The sequence below is a fragment of the Colletotrichum destructivum genome, chromosome 4 (genome assembly GCF_034447905.1).
Source record: "Colletotrichum destructivum chromosome 4, complete sequence".
Taxonomy (NCBI): Eukaryota; Fungi; Ascomycota; class Sordariomycetes; order Glomerellales; family Glomerellaceae; genus Colletotrichum; species Colletotrichum destructivum.
The window spans coordinates 2,771,421-2,788,051 of record NC_085899.1 but is presented as its reverse complement, the minus strand read 5'-3'; the positions used below and the strand labels follow the sequence as shown (position 1 = coordinate 2,788,051).

The window sequence follows — 16,631 nt, the reverse complement described above, 5'->3', positions numbered from 1 at the left end:
TCTTTCCTCTTCACTTTAAATTGTATCCGGACACTTATCGTAGGTGAGCTTGAGCGTCGCAAGATGCTTCAATCGAGCCTTCCTCTATCTAGTGTACCTAGATGAAGCATTTTTGACGCCGTTTATGGAAGCATGGGAGAATCCTTCAATGACCGTTGCCTCTTACCGCCGGTCGTTACATATCATGATGAGCACACGAGTTTTAAGAGACTTGACGTGTGTAATATTTGAAGCATCGTGATGTCTATGTACAAAGCATTTTGCAACGTTATTGGCGAAAAGGATACGCTCTACGGACAATGGATGAGAAATGGGGCACGAGTTAAGCTCGGTTCTCGTATATCGCCTAATTTTTCGGCTTTCTGGTTGACAGCACTCGACATTTCGTCAACTCATTTGGCCATGGACGTTGTTGCCCTTCAGGTCACCTGCTGTCGGTTCTAGCTCCTTGTCGGTTCGCCCTCCGGCTCCTTGTTGGCAGCCGACTTCTCGAGCGCAAGTTCTCTCTCAAGGGCCGTCTTGTAATGGGTTTTGATTTCCTGCGCGTGGCTGGCATATCCTGCCAACTGGATCAATGCTTGGCCACAGTTGTAGAGCGACCAATGAAGTGCGGCCTGCCTCGGAGGCATTTCGCCTGGGGGTTCGGGGCACGCGTACGTCGATAGATGCCGGTTGCTGTAATCGGCACCGTGAGGAACCGGGGCATTGACATATTCCATGATGAGATCCTCCTCGCCCGGCATGAGGCCCGTGGTGATTTCGTGGACACCTTGGGATGCCTCCAGCTTTTTTGCGTGCTGCAGAATGCGCCGATGCTCTCGCTCGTAGATGTACACAAGGTTCTGCTCTACAATGGCCGTGTTCTTCTCGATGTTTTGCTGGCAGAGTTTCAGGCGGTCGACCTCATTGGTGGGGGCATCAAATGGTTCGAAAAGGCTCTCTTCTAGAGGGACGAACATGGCCATCGCTGGAGCGCCTGGCACGAACATTGGTATGTCTTCCTCTTCCATGAGGTCGCTGTTGTCGCGCGCCTTCTCTGACACCTCTACTGAGTTGCCCGAGTTCTCTTGCATTTTGTCAATTAATGCTTGTCTGTGTCAATGCGTACGAGCGCCTGGCCAGGCGATGGCCGTGGAAATTGCTGCTGTGAGGATGCAGTGTTACGGTTTCCACGTTGTGGCGAATTACTCATGGTTGAGTGTGGGTGGGGTGAAAGTTTGAGGTTGAGATCTCAGCTCGTCTAGAACATTACCTTCCAGTGAATAGGTAAGCAAGGTCCCAAGGCCATAATGAATGCTTCACATGATCCCAAACATAGCCTTTGTCACTATTCCCAGCAAGTACCACAAGCTGCGCTTTCACACTTGCTTCGTGTTTCCGAGCACTTACTCGGAATGCCGTTCTTTCTAGATTGAATTAACGTGATGGGCTCTAGGATTGTGTGGACATACATAAAACTGTTACCGCAACGAAACAGGACGGTCACCGCGCAACACTGAAGCATTTTGGCTGCGTTTATTAAAAATACGGATATCGCATTCAACATGAGCAGAGGACCTCTATATGATCAATCTTAGATCCAGAGGGACCTCCGTCGCCTGACTAGCCGTCCGTCCAGTCGTCACTTAAGACCCTGCGCTCGGCTCGGCTTTTGAGCACCATTCGCCAGACGACGATGTCTCTTCCAGACCCATTGGTTGGAGGTGTGGCTATGAACTCGTCCCCCGGGAACTGTCCGTCTGCTGTTGACATGGGCGGGATCAGGATCCGTCTTGGCGATATGCAATGGAAGATTGAAACGTATGCCAGTGGGACAATGCGCGCATGTTCTCCCAGAGTGAACCAAGCTTGGATTGGCGTGTAAGTCGCGCGGGCCTTCCGACCTCCCTGGGGGCAAGTGACAGATATGGCCTTGCCCAGATGGGTGGTGCCGGTTCATCGCAGAGAGCGGCATCGGTAGCTCCTCAGCCCATATACCTGCAGGTTGCGCCCCTTACCACCCGTCGCGTCGTTGTCATCTGGACGGTAAGACGTTCCTCACGTATTCCCTCATCAACTTCACCCCGGCGCGGACCAAGTCCTCCAACCTCCTATCCTTCCGCTTGCGCATCCACAGGAGGATGAAGGCCAACAGGACCGCATCGATGGCGAGGTGTTTTAATACCACCCAGGTGAACCACCGTATCCAGGCGGGGAAACTTCGCGACTTTTTCGATTTCCACTCCCTTCCTGTTGTAATTTGCTCTCGTAAGGCCGCGACCTCGGCCGAGAGCTTTTCCAAGGCGCGTTCCACGCTCCGCGACCAGTTGCTGCTCCTCACAAGCGCGTCCCCTTCCTCCTCCTCGTTGTAGACCATCCGCCCGACTGAGTTTCGTTCGGCGGCGTCGTCTTCGCTCATGGGGCTTAGAACCTTCAGCGGTCCTTCGGAGTCAGGCAGGGGATTCTGATACTGTCGCAACTCGCCGGTATACCCTGTGCCTTTCGGTGAGGATTCGGTCGAGCTCGGGCTGTTGTTCTTGATCTGGTTCCATACGAATTCGAGTTCCGCGACAAGTTCCTTGGCGTCTCTGCATCGAAGAGTCAGTGGGACCGCGATGCGCAAATGGCTCTTGGGGGGAGAGCAGCTGGAGAGATCGGCCTTACGGTGTCGTCGCGAATTTGTGCATCGTCTCGATCAATGCCTCGATGTATCGTCTCTTCGCCTCCGTCCGGCTCAGGCCCTTCTGGGAGTTCCATGCATCCCACTTGTCCTTCTCGCGCTGGAGCTCATCAGCTGGCACGCCGGAAGCCGAGGTCGGCCGTTCCATGACGCCATCAACGTCACCCTCCATCGCTTGCTTGTAGAGGCCATAGAGTCGCAGCCTGTCGGACGGCGGGGGGCGCGAGGCCCCCGTTTTGGGGATTTTCTTGACGGTATTTAAGGCATGGACAAACACGCGATCTAGAGAGGGAGCATGAACCGCATTAATTAGCCGGGGAATTGCTCTCTCCACAGCGGGAGGAAGGTAAAGTTTTCTTTCGCAACTCACCCACAGAGTCAGCCATCTAGAAGGAGATCCTTGAACCAGATGACTTGGATGAGGGGAGAAGGGAGGGAGAGGACGCGTTTATGGTGTATAGGTATCCGAGGTGATCTGATTCGGCTGGGTCGGGGTTTTCAAGTAGTTCGGCTCAATCACACCGGGCAAAGATGACTTAGATGGGTTCACCTAATGGAGCAAGGTACCTTGGCCACGGGAGCTGAAACTGGCGAAAGAGGTGACAGGTGCTGGCAGAACGAGTAAGTTAGGAATCCAGCACGCTGACATACATAATGCGAAAGCTCCGCCATGGAACTCTCTCTCCGCTCGTCGTCCAAAGAAAGGAAGGGATCTGGTGGGCAGAGAGGAAGCGGCGTCGATGGCGGGTGCTGGCAGGATAAGCAAGGTAGAGAGCGAGGCAAAGTAGTTCGGTACCGGCAATCAGCTGTCTATTATTGCTGGGCACGGGGGGAGGGGTGGGTGGTGGTGGTTCGCCCATGTTAGCAGCAGCTCCGGTAATTGTCTTTTGCCTCGGCCGCAAGTCACGCAACGCAACGCAACGCAACGCAGCGCAGCGCAGCGCGACACCAGCGGCAACCGGAACACAGGGTTTAGAGTGGGCGGTGACCCCGTGAGTGCGCGGGCCTGACGCGGGCTTGTCAGGGGTTATGGTTCTCCGAGATCCCCGACTAGCAAATCGCCAATCCAGTCCCATCACCCCCGCGTCTTCTCGTCCTGCTAGGCTATTAGTGTACGGGTACCCAGTGAAGGTGGCTAACCGTTTTGCGGCTGTTGTTGTCGGCCGAGACAAGGAAACACGTGAAATGCGGGCAGCCTAAGTTGCGGGATGCTCCATGAGGTATTGACTTGTTTGCGTCTTCGATTTTGACTTCCGTCAATTAGCGCCAGCTTTTGCGCTGGGACTGAACCCGGTCCGTGGGGAGCCAGCATGATGTCTGCGGATATGCATCGTTGTTCGGCATTAGACTCGGCTTGAGCGCGCATTCGCTTTCAGAGGCTGTTGCCAAACAAAACATCCGAGGTGACAACCGCCATGTTTATCCATCGTCCCACAGGGCATGGGGGATTTAATTCTGTCACTGCGTCTCATTTTGCTGTTTTTTCCAAGCCGAGATTCGAATGACCCAACCAGCGGGCTCGTCATTTCTTCGTCTCTAATCGAGATTGGTATCATGGGTATAATATAGACGCCCTAGTCTGATGCATCCTCCGTCTCCCCAAGAGCTGCCATCAACGCCTTTTTCTTCTCCACATAGACCTTCATCAGCTTCTTGTTGTCCAATGCCATCTGGGCTGCTTTCTGCCCCGCCTCCTTCTTGTTCAAATCACTCCCCGTGCCTAGAAGTTTGTTCTTCTCCCCCCATCCATCAAGAAAGACACCGACGGAAAAGAGAGCCAGCTTCTTGTTGTACTTGTCCTTCTTGTTCACGCTGGGCAGGTCCTCGTAGCGGATAGTGATGCCTTTTGCACCAATCACCTGGCTCAACCGGACCTTGGGCGCGATTTGGTTCTCTTCCGTCACAGTCTCGCCCAACTCCTTCACTATCCCCATCTCAGGGTTCCTCGCGCTTGTTCTGATCTGATCCTTGATCGTCATCGCCCAAAGTGCCTTCAACCATTCCGCAGCCCGGGGAAGACCGTGAACGGGATCTGAAAGGACGACGGCGGCCACATATGCTTCAAACAAGTCTCCGCGGACCTTCTTGATTTCGTGTGGTTTGGCCACGACGGGCAGGTTTCCGTTAGGCCTAAACTCGGCCGGCAGTTTGGCCCTTTCGAAGAGCTTATAGTGTGCAGAATACTCCCCGAGGTTGGCGTTACGAATAAGAAGTTCTCTTAGCTGAGAGCATTTTCCAGTGGGCATCCCCCCAAACGTCTGGAAAATGAGAGATGATGAGATCAACTCAACGTAGGCATCTCCTAGCCACTCGAGACGGTCGTAGCTGAGGTCGCTCTTGTGCTTGACTACCCCCACGTGGGTGAAAGCCGCCATTTTCAGAACTGGGTTCGAAATCTCAGGAAGAGGCGGCATCGAGTTAGGAATGTCTGCTGGTGTCCATGGCGTGACCAGCGTGAATGAAGGGATTGGCGGTGCAGCGGACGTCGGCCCCACGCGTGGCGTGGGCAAAGCTGCGTCCATCTTACTTTTCGAGACTTCGTTCTGGCAAAAATCAGTATCTCATAATCTCGTACCATGGCAGGAGGGGCTTTACCTTGCTTACATCGTTCTCTTGAGCTGCATCAGCCTGGGTGGGCCCCTCGCCGGCCAAGTGCTTGAACGAAGGCAGTAGTTTCTTGCTGAGGCGTCGAAGATTTTGCAAATCTTCGTTCCGATCAGAAGACGCAGATTTTGATCCAAAAAAAGCTTGAAGACAACTGATGAGTTCATCGCTGTGGTCGAGAAGCAATCCCAGTGCCTCGTCTGCTGTGTGCCTTCTCTTGCTTGGAGGTAGCACCCCCGAACTTGAACGCTTGCTCATCCTGTCGTCTTTAACCACCCAACAAAAATAGAAAAGTAATTTCAATTTTTCTGGGGTCACGACACACTATGTATGCAATTGAAGTCTGTTTGGCAAAAGAAGACGAACCCTGGGAGACACAGAGTAAGGATATCTATAACCTTTACAACTTCAGTCTTGGGATACTTCATTTACAGGCAAAAAATCGACAGGGCATTTCAGCAGGTTTGGGTTGCGCTTCTATGCAATAAACAGGGGTCTGATAGCGTAGCTTTCATGCGACAGAGGGGCCTGAGTGCACGTCTGTGACGGTCAATCAATGGCCCGATATCCGGATCCAATTGGACGGTGCAGCAATGACCGGGTGGGGCCAATGTTGAACCTCACGGTTTAGCTAAGCTTGCTGGACTTCGCGACAATTTTCCGATCATCGTCTGAAAGTGCTCTTGGAAGGCATGCAAAGATGAGTGTCCCACGCGCGAGGTTACTGGACCTCATGAAGGTAAGCAATGTCTTGAATTCCGGCGGCTCGAATCCGCTAACTAAATGGAACAGGCTCAATGTGAAGTCTTTGCGGCAACTTTCAACCCTGAGGGAGTGCGGACGGGAAACAAGATCCTGCGCCAACGTCTGAAGGGACCTTCCCTCGCATCCTACTACCCTCGCAAGGTCCTTACCGTCCAGGACGTCCAGAGAGAGTTCGGTCCTGAGCTCACAACGCTCGACTTGGAGGAGCTGGACCGTACGGAGCACATTGCTGGGTATGATTAACTACAAGGTATACCAGGAGCCGCTGCTAACCCATGATGTAGTCTGAAGGCTAGAGGAAAGGGTGCACCCAAGAAGAAGAAGGCGAAGAGTAAGCCTCGCCGAAAATGTGCTGTGACACTAGAATAGAAGTACTGACTAACTATTTTGTAGCTGAGGGGAAGAAGAAGAGATAAGCGCGTTTTCGCTAGACTGTTTGTACGATACGATGTGCAACTACCGAACGAACCACCCGACCCATGCCCGCCGAATTACCCTTTAGACCGAGCCGCACGGGTAGATGCTGTTCTGCCCCCCGAATCAATGCGATGATACGATGCGACAATCTTCGTATGGCAATTTGGCATCTGAGGAACCACGAAGTTCGTCGGAAGAGAGTGCCGTGGTTGGCGACAATGATGGGGCTGAGAAGGATGTCTGTAGATATCCAGTGTAAAAACAACAAGGACTATATCATGCCACAAGTTAAAAACCTGGTATGGGACAGGCAGGCATCTTAGAACGTTTCTTGAATTTTCCTGAGATGTGCAGCCAGCTGGTCTTCGTGACGATAAGTTTGGATAACGCTCTCCCCAAACACGTTAAGCTGAACATAGCTGATTGTGATGGGAAGTATACTACAGCAGCCTCGGCCCCCATTCTCATCCTGAACCCCGTGTTATGCTGACCTTGGAATCTCTGTTTTAAGCACCCTGAACTGGCGAAGCTTCTGTATTTGAAAAACCTAAACAGGGATTGGGCTGTTGAATACAGAGCAGTGCATGTGTCGCTGATTTGTGAGGGGTTCGGATTTCGTCTTCTGTCAAGCTGCACCAGGCGCAGCAGGCGGTTGTGTAATATCGTTTGTTGGCCTATATGGACAGGCTTCTTGTTTGGAACGCCGAAGCTGATAAGCGGGCAGTTTATGTCGAAAGACTAAGCAGGTACCGACATATCTTTCCTGGGCAGTCATTGACTGCAGAAGGAGGAGGGGGTGGAATTTCCTGAAGGCGACCTCTTTCCGATTATCTAAGTACCAATAACTCTTTCTTACCTCGACCAACTCGACAGTGTATCACTCCTACTTCACCTGGAACTGGCTTGGTGAACAAATCACCTCACCTCGTCATTGCCAACTTGCACACCCAGGAACTAGTGCGGACTGCCTCAAGAAAAAGGTGCCTGACCCAGGTGCACAGAACCTGCTTCCTTCCCTGCCGTACCTTCCACTGCTTCCTCCTTTGAATTTACTCCTCCCCTAGCCAACTCCAAGGTCAAAAGCCTTTTCTCTCTTCTACACCCTTCACCACCACAAATTCCTCCCTCCACATCAGAGACACAATTCCACCAACACTCCCCAATTTGAGATCCTTGACGACGGAATCTTTCCCATATTGTCTCACCTTTTGGCAACACCCCGTCTTACTTACTGCAAAGTATTGAACCTTCAACCGCACATTGTGCCAAACGACACGATGTCTACACCTCCTCCTACGGGTGATACCCCCAACCGAGTCTCCCCGGGAGCCTCGCAGTCTCGTCTCCAAGAGAGCATTGGCCAGTCCCCCGAGACAACTGCTATTGTATGTACAATCCCGTCGATGCTTGCCTGTCTACTTGACCGGCGCCTGTCTCGACAGGCCAGGTCTTGACGATGCTACCCAAGCAATATTTGTGACGAATGACCAAGCTAATCAATAACTCAAGGGTGTTCCGGCCTTCAAGCAGAAGCCGACCATTGTGACTCTGGCTACACCCAAGCTTGTCAATCAGAATGGTCTTAAGGTTGGTTTTTCCGCCCACTCTCTGCCACCTCGCTCACAGCGTCGACAGAAGAAGACCAATCAGAAGCCGAGCACCATTGCTGGCACGAACCCCATGGATATGTTGCTCGCCAAACTGTCGGAGCAGCAGGCTGCCCTCGACCAGCAGAATGAGGCTCTGAAGAGCTCTGATAACAACAACAGTCTGTACTCGCGCGGCTTTGACCAGGCTCCCTCAACGACCAATTCCGTCCCCATCACCCCCGCGACGGATTCGTTCCCTACGACTGCCCCCACGACCCGTCCAGCTAGTGCTGCCCTTAAGGAGAACCACGGCAACATGGAGGAGGTTCTTCGACTCAAGGTGGAGCTTGCCCGGGCTCAGAACAAGATCTCTCGCCTTGACCATGAACTTGCCCATTCACGTTCTATTAAGCAGGAACCTGACCTGATGGCCCAGCCGTCGATTCGTCCCAACATGCTTGGCCCTGAGAACACTTGGGGTCCCAATGATGACAGCTCTTCGGATGCTGGTGGTCCTTCTATCGGCGGATACGGCCGTTCTCGCTCGATTTGGGGTAGCCAGCGAGGCCCCCCTGCTTTTGCCAACCACAGTATGCCTGCCGCCCCTTCCGATTCGCAGCCAGTTGGAGGTGACTGGTATGGGAGCGGCCGCGGTGGCTTTAACCAGGGCTACATTGATTCTGCTGCCACGTACTCCATGGCGGATACCTACCGAGGTGAGCGCATGAGCCAGGACACGGATATGTTCTCTCGCCCCCCTAGCAGCCGCCGGAACAATCGTTTCGACAACAGCCGGTGGCCCTCCCCTCAGCCCTACGGCGGATCCAACTTTGGCGGACACAACTATGGCAACTTCACACCATCGCCTGCCCCGTTCGACAATATGGGCGGAGGCCCAGGCAGCGCCTCGGGAAACATGGGTGCTGGCATGTACCAAGGCTACAACCAGCAGCCCATTGGCAGCCCACTCTCCCCTCACGCAACCGAGTTCACCACTGGTGACGGATGGAAGACTGAGGTATGTCGAAATAATCAGAGAAAAGAAGCTAAACCCCGAGAACTGACTCGTCCCCTTGCACAGTCCATCGCCACCGAGGGTCAGACGTATCTTCCCACCACCGAGCCTCTCAACTACCGCCGGCTCTTGGATCGCAATGTCAACTGCAACTGGAAGTACATTGTGGACAAGATCGTCTGCAACAACGACCAGCAGGCGTCCATCTTTCTGCAGCAGAAGCTCAAGGTCGGCACCCCGGACCAGAAGTATGAGATCGTTGAAGCCATCGTCGCTCAAGCCTACCCTCTCATGGTCAACCGCTTCGGAAACTTTCTCGTTCAACGTTGCTTCGAGCACGGAACCCCCGAGCAAGTCGTCAAGATTGCTGAGGCAATCCGCGGCAACACTCTCAGCCTCTCCATGGATCCTTTCGGATGCCACGTTGTTCAGAAGGCGTTCGATTCTGTTCCCGAGGAGTACAAGGCCATCATGGTTCATGAACTCCTTCGTCGAATCCCTGAGACGGTCATCCATCGCTATGCCTGTCACGTCTGGCAGAAGCTTTTCGAGCTTCGCTGGTCCGAGTCTCCTCCTCAGATTATGAACTTCGTCAATGAGGCCTTGCGAGGCATGTGGCATGAGGTCGCCCTGGGCGAAACTGGCAGCTTGGTTGTCCAAAACATCTTTGAGAATTGTCTCGAGGAAGACAAAGTAGGTCGACGTCATCTTCGTTGTTCTAGGAGATGCAGTGCTAACCAGTCATCACAGCGCCCTTGCATTGAGGAGGTTCTTGCCAATATTGACATCGTTGCCCACGGCCAGTTTGGAAACTGGTGCATTCAACACATCTGCGAGCATGGCGCGCCGGCTGACCGCAGCCGTGCCATCGACCACGTCATTCGCTACGCCGCCGAGTACAGCACCGACCAGTATGCCTCCAAGGTCGTTGAGAAGTGTCTCAAGATTAGTGGTGGAGAGTTTCTCAGCCGTTACCTTGACCGAGTTTGCGAGGGACGAGTGGACCGCCCCCGTATTCCCCTTGTTGACATTGCCAGCGACCAGTATGGCAACTACCTTATCCAGTACATCCTCACCCATGCCGGCATGCAGCACCGCGAGGTGGTCGCTGCCCACATTCGCAAGCACATGGTGTCTCTTCGAGGATCCAAGTTCGGCTCTCGCGTGGGCATGCTCTGCACCAACCCAGCTGTCGCGACCCGTCCCGGCCCTGGAGTTGGTCCTAGCATGAACCGAATGGGCGCTGGTCCTCGTTACAGCGGCGGTGCTGGCGGCTACCGTTAGACCATGACATGGAGTTCTAGAAACTGTCACAATCAGCCCTCAACTGTTCTCGTTCTGCGTCGCTATAACCTCTCTGGCACCTGATTCTTCCACTCTGACGAAGTAATCGACACACTTATTTTGTCCCCGCTTACGAAACATTTTCCCCAGCCATTAATTTACAGATCAGCTGTCATCCTACGCTCAGCAGGTTATCACTTGTCTGAGTGCATTGGACACATCATGGTTATGGATTTTGCAACATGGATGAGGCGCGTCACAGTGGCTCCCAACCCCTCGCTTGGGTGTCGAAGTTACACCACAAAGCCCAGCCAGAATGCTTTCATTTAAACATGGCGGTTCATGGATACATTCACATATTCTCATGATACGTCCTCAGTTTCACCAAACCGCTAGCTGGACAAATCGGAGTAGGACGAGGAAGGCAAGACAGGCAAGCAAGTATGGAATATCAGAAAACAACGATAGTGATTGTATGTAGTATATACCGCATTCCAGCTACTTTGGAGTGTGGAGTTGATCCCGGTTGGACAGCATCTGTGGCAGTCCTCAATCAGTCGTTAGGTAGTTTCCCTAGAATGTTCCCCCAAAAGTTTATGGTTCCTGAACTTTCTCCTTTGCGGAGCCCAAGATTTCCCTATGTGTCCTATTTGCATATATATCAGTGCTCAACGCCCTCGCCTTACTTGAATATCATCATTTTTTTACCAAACGCCACGCGCATCACTTGACAAGTTCTAGGTACTTCTTCACGGGCTCACGTCTCCTTAATTGCAGCTTCGACCTCGGGTATCGCCACTTCGTCCAGCGGTGGAAACTCAGGATCAACAACGGAGGGACTCTCGATGACCCCAACAGAGGAGGACTCTACAGTCGGGCTATCCTTCTCCCAAGGTTTTCTGGGCGCTGCCCGTTTCCCAAAGGGTTTGACAGACTGAGAGGTCAGTAATTCGGCGATGGGGAAAGGGGGCTGTGAAGAAGAAGAGAACACCGAAAAAACTTACTGCGTCCCTGACCACGGTGTCCGGGATCTGTCTGATGCCGGGGATGGGAATGCCCTTCTGGATCATCTCGAGCATCTGGGCGAAGCCAATCGGGTACGCGGGCTCGTCGCCTCCTTGGCCTGGCCCGTCTGCTTGCGAAGCTGGGTTACGTTCGACGTAGAGATCTGCCTTAGGGGCCGCTGACTGCCATGATGGCGCCGGTTCCGGGGCGGCGGGGTCGGCGGGGTCGGCGGCGGGTTCGTCTTTGTCTTTGCCGGTGCTCAGGTTGTTGAGTTTGGAGGTCAGGTCAGGGACTTCGCTCGCTGGGTCTGCGCCGCTGCTGCCGGCTGTCGCGGAAACGGTGGCGGCGTCTCGTGCACTCGCTGACTTGTACTCCTCCGGCAGTATGTCGGGAGGCATGTAGCCCGGACGTCTCGCGAGCCAGTCCTTGTACCTCGCGAAGTCAATGGTGACGCCGATGCGCTGGGCGTAGTAGAAGACTCGGGCGTGGATGGCGAGGTCGGAAGGTGACCCCTGAGGGTTCTCGGTATTGGGGTCGCCGAGTATCGCTTCCAGACCGGACTGTCTGGTGGTTAGTTTGTCCGCGGGAGATGGAGGGTCTGCGATACGCCCAGAACAGGGAGTGGAGCGGAGGAGGGAGAGGTGGGATAGATGGATGATTACCATGAACGCCTTATCCCTCTTCCAGGGGTACGTGTCAAAGGCCTTGAACATGCCATCCTCGTCTGTGATGGCGCGGATGCGCTCTACGCCGGAGAGCGTCGCCATTGTGGGTTAGAATGCCGTCTTGTTAGGACGGTGAGTATAATAAGTTCAATTGGGAAGCGCGAGCTTGGGATCTGTCGTCCACTGAGGCCAGTGCCGAGGTGTGGGTGGTGGGGTTTGGCGGGGGTGAGCTCTTGTTGATAAGATAAGGGATTCTATTGCTCCATTCCAGCAGCACCACCATTGATATAGGTCTCTATGAGCCTGATCTTCAACAATATCCGATATGGTGTAGTGGCCAACATGATGCCCTCTCATCTCTGTGAGAGGTTAGGCATAGCCCCGAGTTCGATTCTCGGTTTCGGAATATTTTTGCACTTAGGTCTTGTTACTCTTGTGTCCCGTTTCCTTTCCTGCTATACATTATTCTCTTTTCTCTTACCCCCTCCCTCTGGTTGCATCTCATGATGAAGCCTCTTCTCAGGGCTTTAGAATCGCAGGGTGGCTGGCCCAAGCGTCTTGCGCATCCCCACTCTGACCAACCCTATTACCTACCTAGGTAGGTAGATAAGTACTTGCTCTAGGTACCACCAGTATCGGTGCCCCGCGAAACAGACTCGGTGGGGGCTTGGAGATGTTTCTTGGCCTGGAGAAGCTGGAAGGAATATGGCTAAGACATCCTTGTTGTTTATGTTCTGGATTTAGCGTGCCACGCTCGGTTCTTTTCCAGCTGGAGGTCGGGACTTGTAGGGAAAACCAGCATTCATTCATGTAAACCTGGCATGAGAGACACTGGGTTCTGCGGGGAACTGACATGGGTTCTGTTCATCTTAATTGCTAGATTTCTAGTCTATCTTGTATGTCACGATGATCTACGAGTGCGCTCACGGTGCACGACCGGCGAAGCTGGTTCTACGGTGATTCTCATGTTCTGCGTGGACGGAAAAAGACGATACTACTGCGAGCCCGCTTCTCCAGCAACCCCCCAAGTTTGTCAAGGAAATAGCCCAAGTTCGCAGAGAGAGAAGAAAAAGAGACAAGAGTGTGTAATCCATCAAGACTTGGAAAGTTTGTGTATAGCAAAGCCGCCGTTTCGAGCCAACACCGCTCTTCGGGTGTGCGGAACAGAGAGCCACCATCGCTATGGATGAGGTCCTATGTAACTTTCTCCTGTGTTGTGTTTGTGTTTGTGTGTGCGTGTGTAGCAATATGGCAAGCCGGATGGGGCTGCTTATGAACCGCTCTGTTTCCACGGGAAACGAGCTGGTATGTCGTAGATAGTCGGTAAAAAAGGGGAAACGTCTAGTATGCCCTTGGCAGGAAAACATGCCACACTCAACCACCCACTTCCCTGTGCTAAACGCCTGTAAAAGCAACAGCCACGGTTGCCGAAATTCCCTAGAAGTTGTTGGAATCCAATAAACCCTCCGATGCAAAAGCCGATGTTCTTTTCAAACGCCATGTGATGATGCTTTTAGTTGTGCTGGAAAAGGACGCTGATGGATTCGCCATGATGGACACGGCGAATCGCCTCCGCGAAGACGGGAGAGACTACTGTAATTTAGCATGTGTTCAGATTGGCCAGGTGACCGAGGAGACTCACCGTCCAAGCACTCGAGCTTGGGGCAGACCCGCATGTGGTCTCGCTGGGGGACAGTGTTGGTGACGACCATCTTGTCAATGGCCGAGGCGTTGATGCGCGGGATGGCGTCACCGCTGAGAATGCCGTGGGTCAAGAGGGCGTAGATGTGAGTAGCACCCTCCTTCTTAAGCAGCTTGGCAGCTCGGGTGATGGTGTTGCCGGTGTCAATAAGATCGTCCACGAGGATGCAGACCTTGTCCTTGACATCGCCCACCAGCATCATGCTGGCGTTGCGCTGCTCGGTGTACTTGGTCGGGCGTCGCTCCTGGAGAAGAAAACATATGAATCCTATGCCTTCCCACTCGAAAATTCAACGACCTACCTTGTGAATCAGGGCAAAGGCCATGTCCAGCTCATCGGCAATAGCGGTGGCACGCTTTGCACCACCAGCGTCAGGGCTGATGACAACAGCATCCTTGAAGTTGGGGATGTTCTGCTGGATGTATCTCTTGATAAGAGGCTTGCCGTACAAGTTGTCTACGGGGACATCGAAGAAGCCCTGGTACTGAGGATCGTGGAGATCCATTCTGCAATCATTAGCAACTGCTTCTCCAGGAAGCAATCAAGAAGTGCAGGCGAGCAGGGCCAAGCCATAGGTCGGCTCTTGTGGAACTGGCAACAAAGACGCAGATGCAAAAAAGGACATCACGTCAAGGAAGGTGAAGGAGGAAACCTACGTGATCTGTGTGTTTTGTTAGCGCTTGCGATCAGTGTCTAAAAGAAGACAGGCCCATGCTTTCAAGCAATGCCCAGCTTTGTCCTCCAAGGGAAACAACATACCACATGGTCCGCTCCCGCGCAGGTCAATAGGTCGGCAACCAGGGTACCAGCTTGGGCAACCCACTGCTTATAGCCGGGCTTGGACTGGAAGCCATTGATCTGGTTCTGGTTGGCGTAGTCGTGGGTGGTGTAGCTGAACTGTGACGAAGAGTCGTGGTTGGTGCGACCATTGCTGTTCCCATTTCCATTGGTCTTGTGCTCGCCATTCCTGACGTAGTCAGAGGATCCGTTGATGCCGTTGCTCCGTTCCTCGTTGAGCTTGCTCTTGGCCAGCTTGGAGGCAATACCATCAATACCGTTAGAGAGGGTAGCACTGCGTGCAATTCCAGGACCGGGAGTTGAAGGCACACTCTCAAACGTGTAGTTTTTTGATGCTTCCGCTGATGACTTGGAGAGGGGGGCGCCAGCCTTCTTGTAGGGAACGTCGGGTTGTCTCGAGTAAGGGAAGAGAGGCATGACAGCAGTGACTCTCTTGGCAGAGCCAGTCTTGCAGGCAGAGATCATGATGCACAGGTCCATGAAACCATCATTGACTGAGCCAGAGGCGCTCTGGATGATAAAGACATCCTTGCCACGCACTGAGTCTTTGATCTCGCAGCGACTCTCTCCAACTGAGAACTTGCTGAGAATGCGCTCACAGGGGTTCAAGCCCAGATTGTTGCACACGCTGTTGACCAGCTCCGGGTGGGTGTTACCACCAAGCACAATGATATTGCGGACCATGGCTGAGTAAGTCGTGGGATATTGGGTTGTGGGATAGTTGTGTGTGCTGTTTGAGAGTGTCGAGTATTTTCGATCGGGCGAAACCGGCGATGTTCGAGTTGAGATTCAGCACTTCGTTCTGGTTTGGCGGGGTTTATTGAAGAGGAAACGGAATTCAAGCTTCGGTTGCGAGTTTTGTAAAACGCGACTTGAAGGCCCGGGGTCAGTGGAGATAGGTAGGTGCAAGTGAATGAGTGATGGCGGGATGTCGTGTGCGGGTGGGAGGATCGCGAGCGAAAGATCCGGTGTCGGGTTTGCTCGAGGCGTCAAAAATCTGCTAGTGGGGTGCAGTGCGACGTCACAAGGGACTGGAATGTGCCGAGGCCGAGGATATGCGCGGAGTTGGATTGGGGAAAGAGCAGTGATGCCAGAGAGAATTGAGGGCGAACGACGAGGTAAGAGGGGAGGGCCTCTGAAGTTGTGATTACAACGGAAGCATGGCGAGCAAGCTCGAGAGGAGAAGGAGGAGAGAAGAGAAAAAAAAGGGTGGTTAGCGGGGGGATTCCTCTGAAGCTGGGGTTGTCGAGAAGTTGTAAAGGAAAATCTCTGAGTGGATAAGTTTGTTTGGGATTGGCAGGAATCGGGGTTGGGTGCGGTCGTCGCGCGCCATGTGGGTTTTAGGGATAGCGGGTGAGAATGTTTCATGGTGGGGTGAAAAGAGAGACCGTACAGGGCGACAGCACAGGGTGGCCAGGCCCCCGAGCCGGCCCTTTCGGGTTAGGGCGCCGTGTCTTTGGGCGTGTTCCTCATGACTCCGATTCAAGCAAAGATTTTGCGCCAACGACATTTTGACCATGCACTGTGTTTTTCGGGCAGTTGCCAGGCTGCCCAGACATGCCGAGCCTCATGGGGAGTGCCGCAGACCGGCGATGGAGATACCTTGGACACCCTGGCTTGGACGAGAGCAATGCCAACGGCCCAGCGGCGCGACCCTTTACGGTACCCTATACAGTGCCGAGACAATTCTTCGTACAGGGAGGATTGCGTGGGATTCGTGGAACAGACACAATAATGCACCTGTGACTCTTCTGAGATCCGAGATATGATGTGTGGGCATTCTTCACTCCCACGCCAGAAGTAGAGCTGCCTCGTGATTATGCGTGCCTTGTAATGTTTACCCGAGAGAGAGAGAGAGACAGCGAGAGTTTTAAATACCGCTCATATCAAGAGGCCATCACACAATCACACAATGCAAGCAACGACAACACCCAGTCCAGCGAGGTGCAGCGCGCCGTCGTCCTCGAAAGCAGCCACCGCCAATACACATGGCCAGCACCCTTCTTCCCCCTCTCATTGCGCAATTCCAGATCCGGTACGTACTGGGCAGCATTTTAGCACATGGCAAAGTGGGGGACTGGGCATCGTGATTGGTGCCTTGGGCTGTCCTGCTGCAGCCGCTTTTTTT

General features: G+C 53.4%; 8 protein-coding genes across 8 annotated transcripts; 2 read left to right on the top strand and 6 right to left on the bottom strand.

Annotated features, from left to right (window-relative positions):
* Window positions 1-32: 32 nt before the first annotated feature.
* Window positions 33-1,223, bottom strand: CDEST_06757 (uncharacterized protein). Its single transcript, XM_062922916.1, has one exon. The coding sequence runs from the start codon at window positions 1,071-1,073 to the stop codon at window positions 441-443; it is 633 nt and encodes a 210-aa protein (XP_062778967.1). The 5' UTR covers window positions 1,074-1,223; the 3' UTR covers window positions 33-440.
* A 209-nt stretch (window positions 1,224-1,432) lies between these two features.
* On the bottom strand, window positions 1,433-3,471 carry CDEST_06756 (Putative acyl-CoA-binding protein, ACBP). Its single transcript, XM_062922915.1, has 3 exons — window positions 3,030-3,471; window positions 2,644-2,941; window positions 1,433-2,567 (listed from the first exon to the last, which is right to left on the bottom strand). The coding sequence occupies exons 1-3, from the start codon at window positions 3,043-3,045 to the stop codon at window positions 2,015-2,017; spliced, it is 867 nt and encodes a 288-aa protein (XP_062778966.1). The 5' UTR covers window positions 3,046-3,471; the 3' UTR covers window positions 1,433-2,014.
* Window positions 3,472-4,148: 677 nt separating this feature from the next.
* Window positions 4,149-5,732, bottom strand: CDEST_06755 (Putative ribonuclease III domain, double-stranded RNA-binding domain-containing protein). Its single transcript, XM_062922914.1, has 2 exons — window positions 5,255-5,732; window positions 4,149-5,202 (listed from the first exon to the last, which is right to left on the bottom strand). Exons 1-2 carry the CDS (start codon window positions 5,519-5,521, stop codon window positions 4,234-4,236), a joined length of 1,236 nt encoding a protein of 411 aa, XP_062778965.1. The 5' UTR covers window positions 5,522-5,732; the 3' UTR covers window positions 4,149-4,233.
* Window positions 5,733-5,899: 167 nt separating this feature from the next.
* On the top strand, window positions 5,900-6,753 carry CDEST_06754 (Putative small ribosomal subunit protein mS33). Its single transcript, XM_062922913.1, has 4 exons — window positions 5,900-6,002; window positions 6,056-6,261; window positions 6,313-6,359; window positions 6,422-6,753. Exons 1-4 carry the CDS (start codon window positions 5,964-5,966, stop codon window positions 6,442-6,444), a joined length of 315 nt encoding a protein of 104 aa, XP_062778964.1. The 5' UTR covers window positions 5,900-5,963; the 3' UTR covers window positions 6,445-6,753.
* Window positions 6,754-7,722: 969 nt separating this feature from the next.
* On the top strand, window positions 7,723-10,333 carry CDEST_06753 (Putative armadillo-like helical, pumilio domain-containing protein; the record flags this gene model as incomplete). The annotated part of the gene is made up of 2 exons (XM_062922912.1): window positions 7,723-7,830; window positions 7,955-10,333. 2 exons carry the CDS (start codon window positions 7,723-7,725, stop codon window positions 10,331-10,333), a joined length of 2,487 nt encoding a protein of 828 aa, XP_062778963.1.
* Window positions 10,334-10,759: 426 nt separating this feature from the next.
* On the bottom strand, window positions 10,760-12,218 carry CDEST_06752 (uncharacterized protein). The gene is made up of 4 exons (XM_062922911.1): window positions 12,001-12,218; window positions 11,338-11,898; window positions 11,042-11,267; window positions 10,760-10,979 (listed from the first exon to the last, which is right to left on the bottom strand). The coding sequence occupies exons 1-3, from the start codon at window positions 12,103-12,105 to the stop codon at window positions 11,091-11,093; spliced, it is 843 nt and encodes a 280-aa protein (XP_062778962.1). The 5' UTR covers window positions 12,106-12,218; the 3' UTR covers window positions 10,760-10,979; window positions 11,042-11,090.
* A 638-nt stretch (window positions 12,219-12,856) lies between these two features.
* CDEST_06751 (Putative Phosphoribosyltransferase domain, ribose-phosphate pyrophosphokinase) lies at window positions 12,857-14,236 on the bottom strand. The gene is made up of 3 exons (XM_062922910.1): window positions 14,007-14,236; window positions 13,646-13,949; window positions 12,857-13,593 (listed from the first exon to the last, which is right to left on the bottom strand). Exons 1-3 carry the CDS (start codon window positions 14,208-14,210, stop codon window positions 13,517-13,519), a joined length of 585 nt encoding a protein of 194 aa, XP_062778961.1. The 5' UTR covers window positions 14,211-14,236; the 3' UTR covers window positions 12,857-13,516.
* A 1-nt stretch (window position 14,237) lies between these two features.
* CDEST_06750 (Putative ribose-phosphate pyrophosphokinase, phosphoribosyltransferase) lies at window positions 14,238-15,728 on the bottom strand. The gene is made up of 2 exons (XM_062922909.1): window positions 14,465-15,728; window positions 14,238-14,366 (listed from the first exon to the last, which is right to left on the bottom strand). Exons 1-2 carry the CDS (start codon window positions 15,185-15,187, stop codon window positions 14,358-14,360), a joined length of 732 nt encoding a protein of 243 aa, XP_062778960.1. The 5' UTR covers window positions 15,188-15,728; the 3' UTR covers window positions 14,238-14,357.
* Window positions 15,729-16,631: the final 903 nt, after the last annotated feature.

Coding starts and splice junctions, on each gene's coding strand:
- CDEST_06757 (XM_062922916.1), bottom strand. CDS start 1,073: ATGCAAGAGAACTCGGGCAACTCAGTAGAGGTGTCAGAGAAGGCGCGC.
- CDEST_06756 (XM_062922915.1), bottom strand. Junction 2,568..2,643: donor CACAAATTCGCGACGACACC/GTAAGGCCGATC, acceptor TCTTCGATGCAG/AGACGCCAAGGAACTTGTCG.
- CDEST_06755 (XM_062922914.1), bottom strand. CDS start 5,521: ATGAGCAAGCGTTCAAGTTCGGGGGTGCTACCTCCAAGCAAGAGAAGG. Junction 5,203..5,254: donor AAGAGAACGATGTAAGCAAG/GTAAAGCCCCTC, acceptor GATTTTTGCCAG/AACGAAGTCTCGAAAAGTAA.
- CDEST_06754 (XM_062922913.1), top strand. CDS start 5,964: ATGAGTGTCCCACGCGCGAGGTTACTGGACCTCATGAAG. Junction 6,003..6,055: donor GGTTACTGGACCTCATGAAG/GTAAGCAATGTC, acceptor TAAATGGAACAG/GCTCAATGTGAAGTCTTTGC. Junction 6,360..6,421: donor CAAGAAGAAGAAGGCGAAGA/GTAAGCCTCGCC, acceptor ACTATTTTGTAG/CTGAGGGGAAGAAGAAGAGA.
- CDEST_06752 (XM_062922911.1), bottom strand. CDS start 12,105: ATGGCGACGCTCTCCGGCGTAGAGCGCATCCGCGCCATCACAGACGAG. Junction 11,899..12,000: donor AGAGGGATAAGGCGTTCATG/GTAATCATCCAT, acceptor ACCACCAGACAG/TCCGGTCTGGAAGCGATACT. Junction 11,268..11,337: donor ACACCGTGGTCAGGGACGCA/GTAAGTTTTTTC, acceptor CTGACCTCTCAG/TCTGTCAAACCCTTTGGGAA.
- CDEST_06751 (XM_062922910.1), bottom strand. CDS start 14,210: ATGGATCTCCACGATCCTCAGTACCAGGGCTTCTTCGATGTCCCCGTA. Junction 13,950..14,006: donor CCTTTGCCCTGATTCACAAG/GTAGGTCGTTGA, acceptor TTTCTTCTCCAG/GAGCGACGCCCGACCAAGTA. Junction 13,594..13,645: donor CAAGCTCGAGTGCTTGGACG/GTGAGTCTCCTC, acceptor AAATTACAGTAG/TCTCTCCCGTCTTCGCGGAG.
- CDEST_06750 (XM_062922909.1), bottom strand. CDS start 15,187: ATGGTCCGCAATATCATTGTGCTTGGTGGTAACACCCACCCGGAGCTG.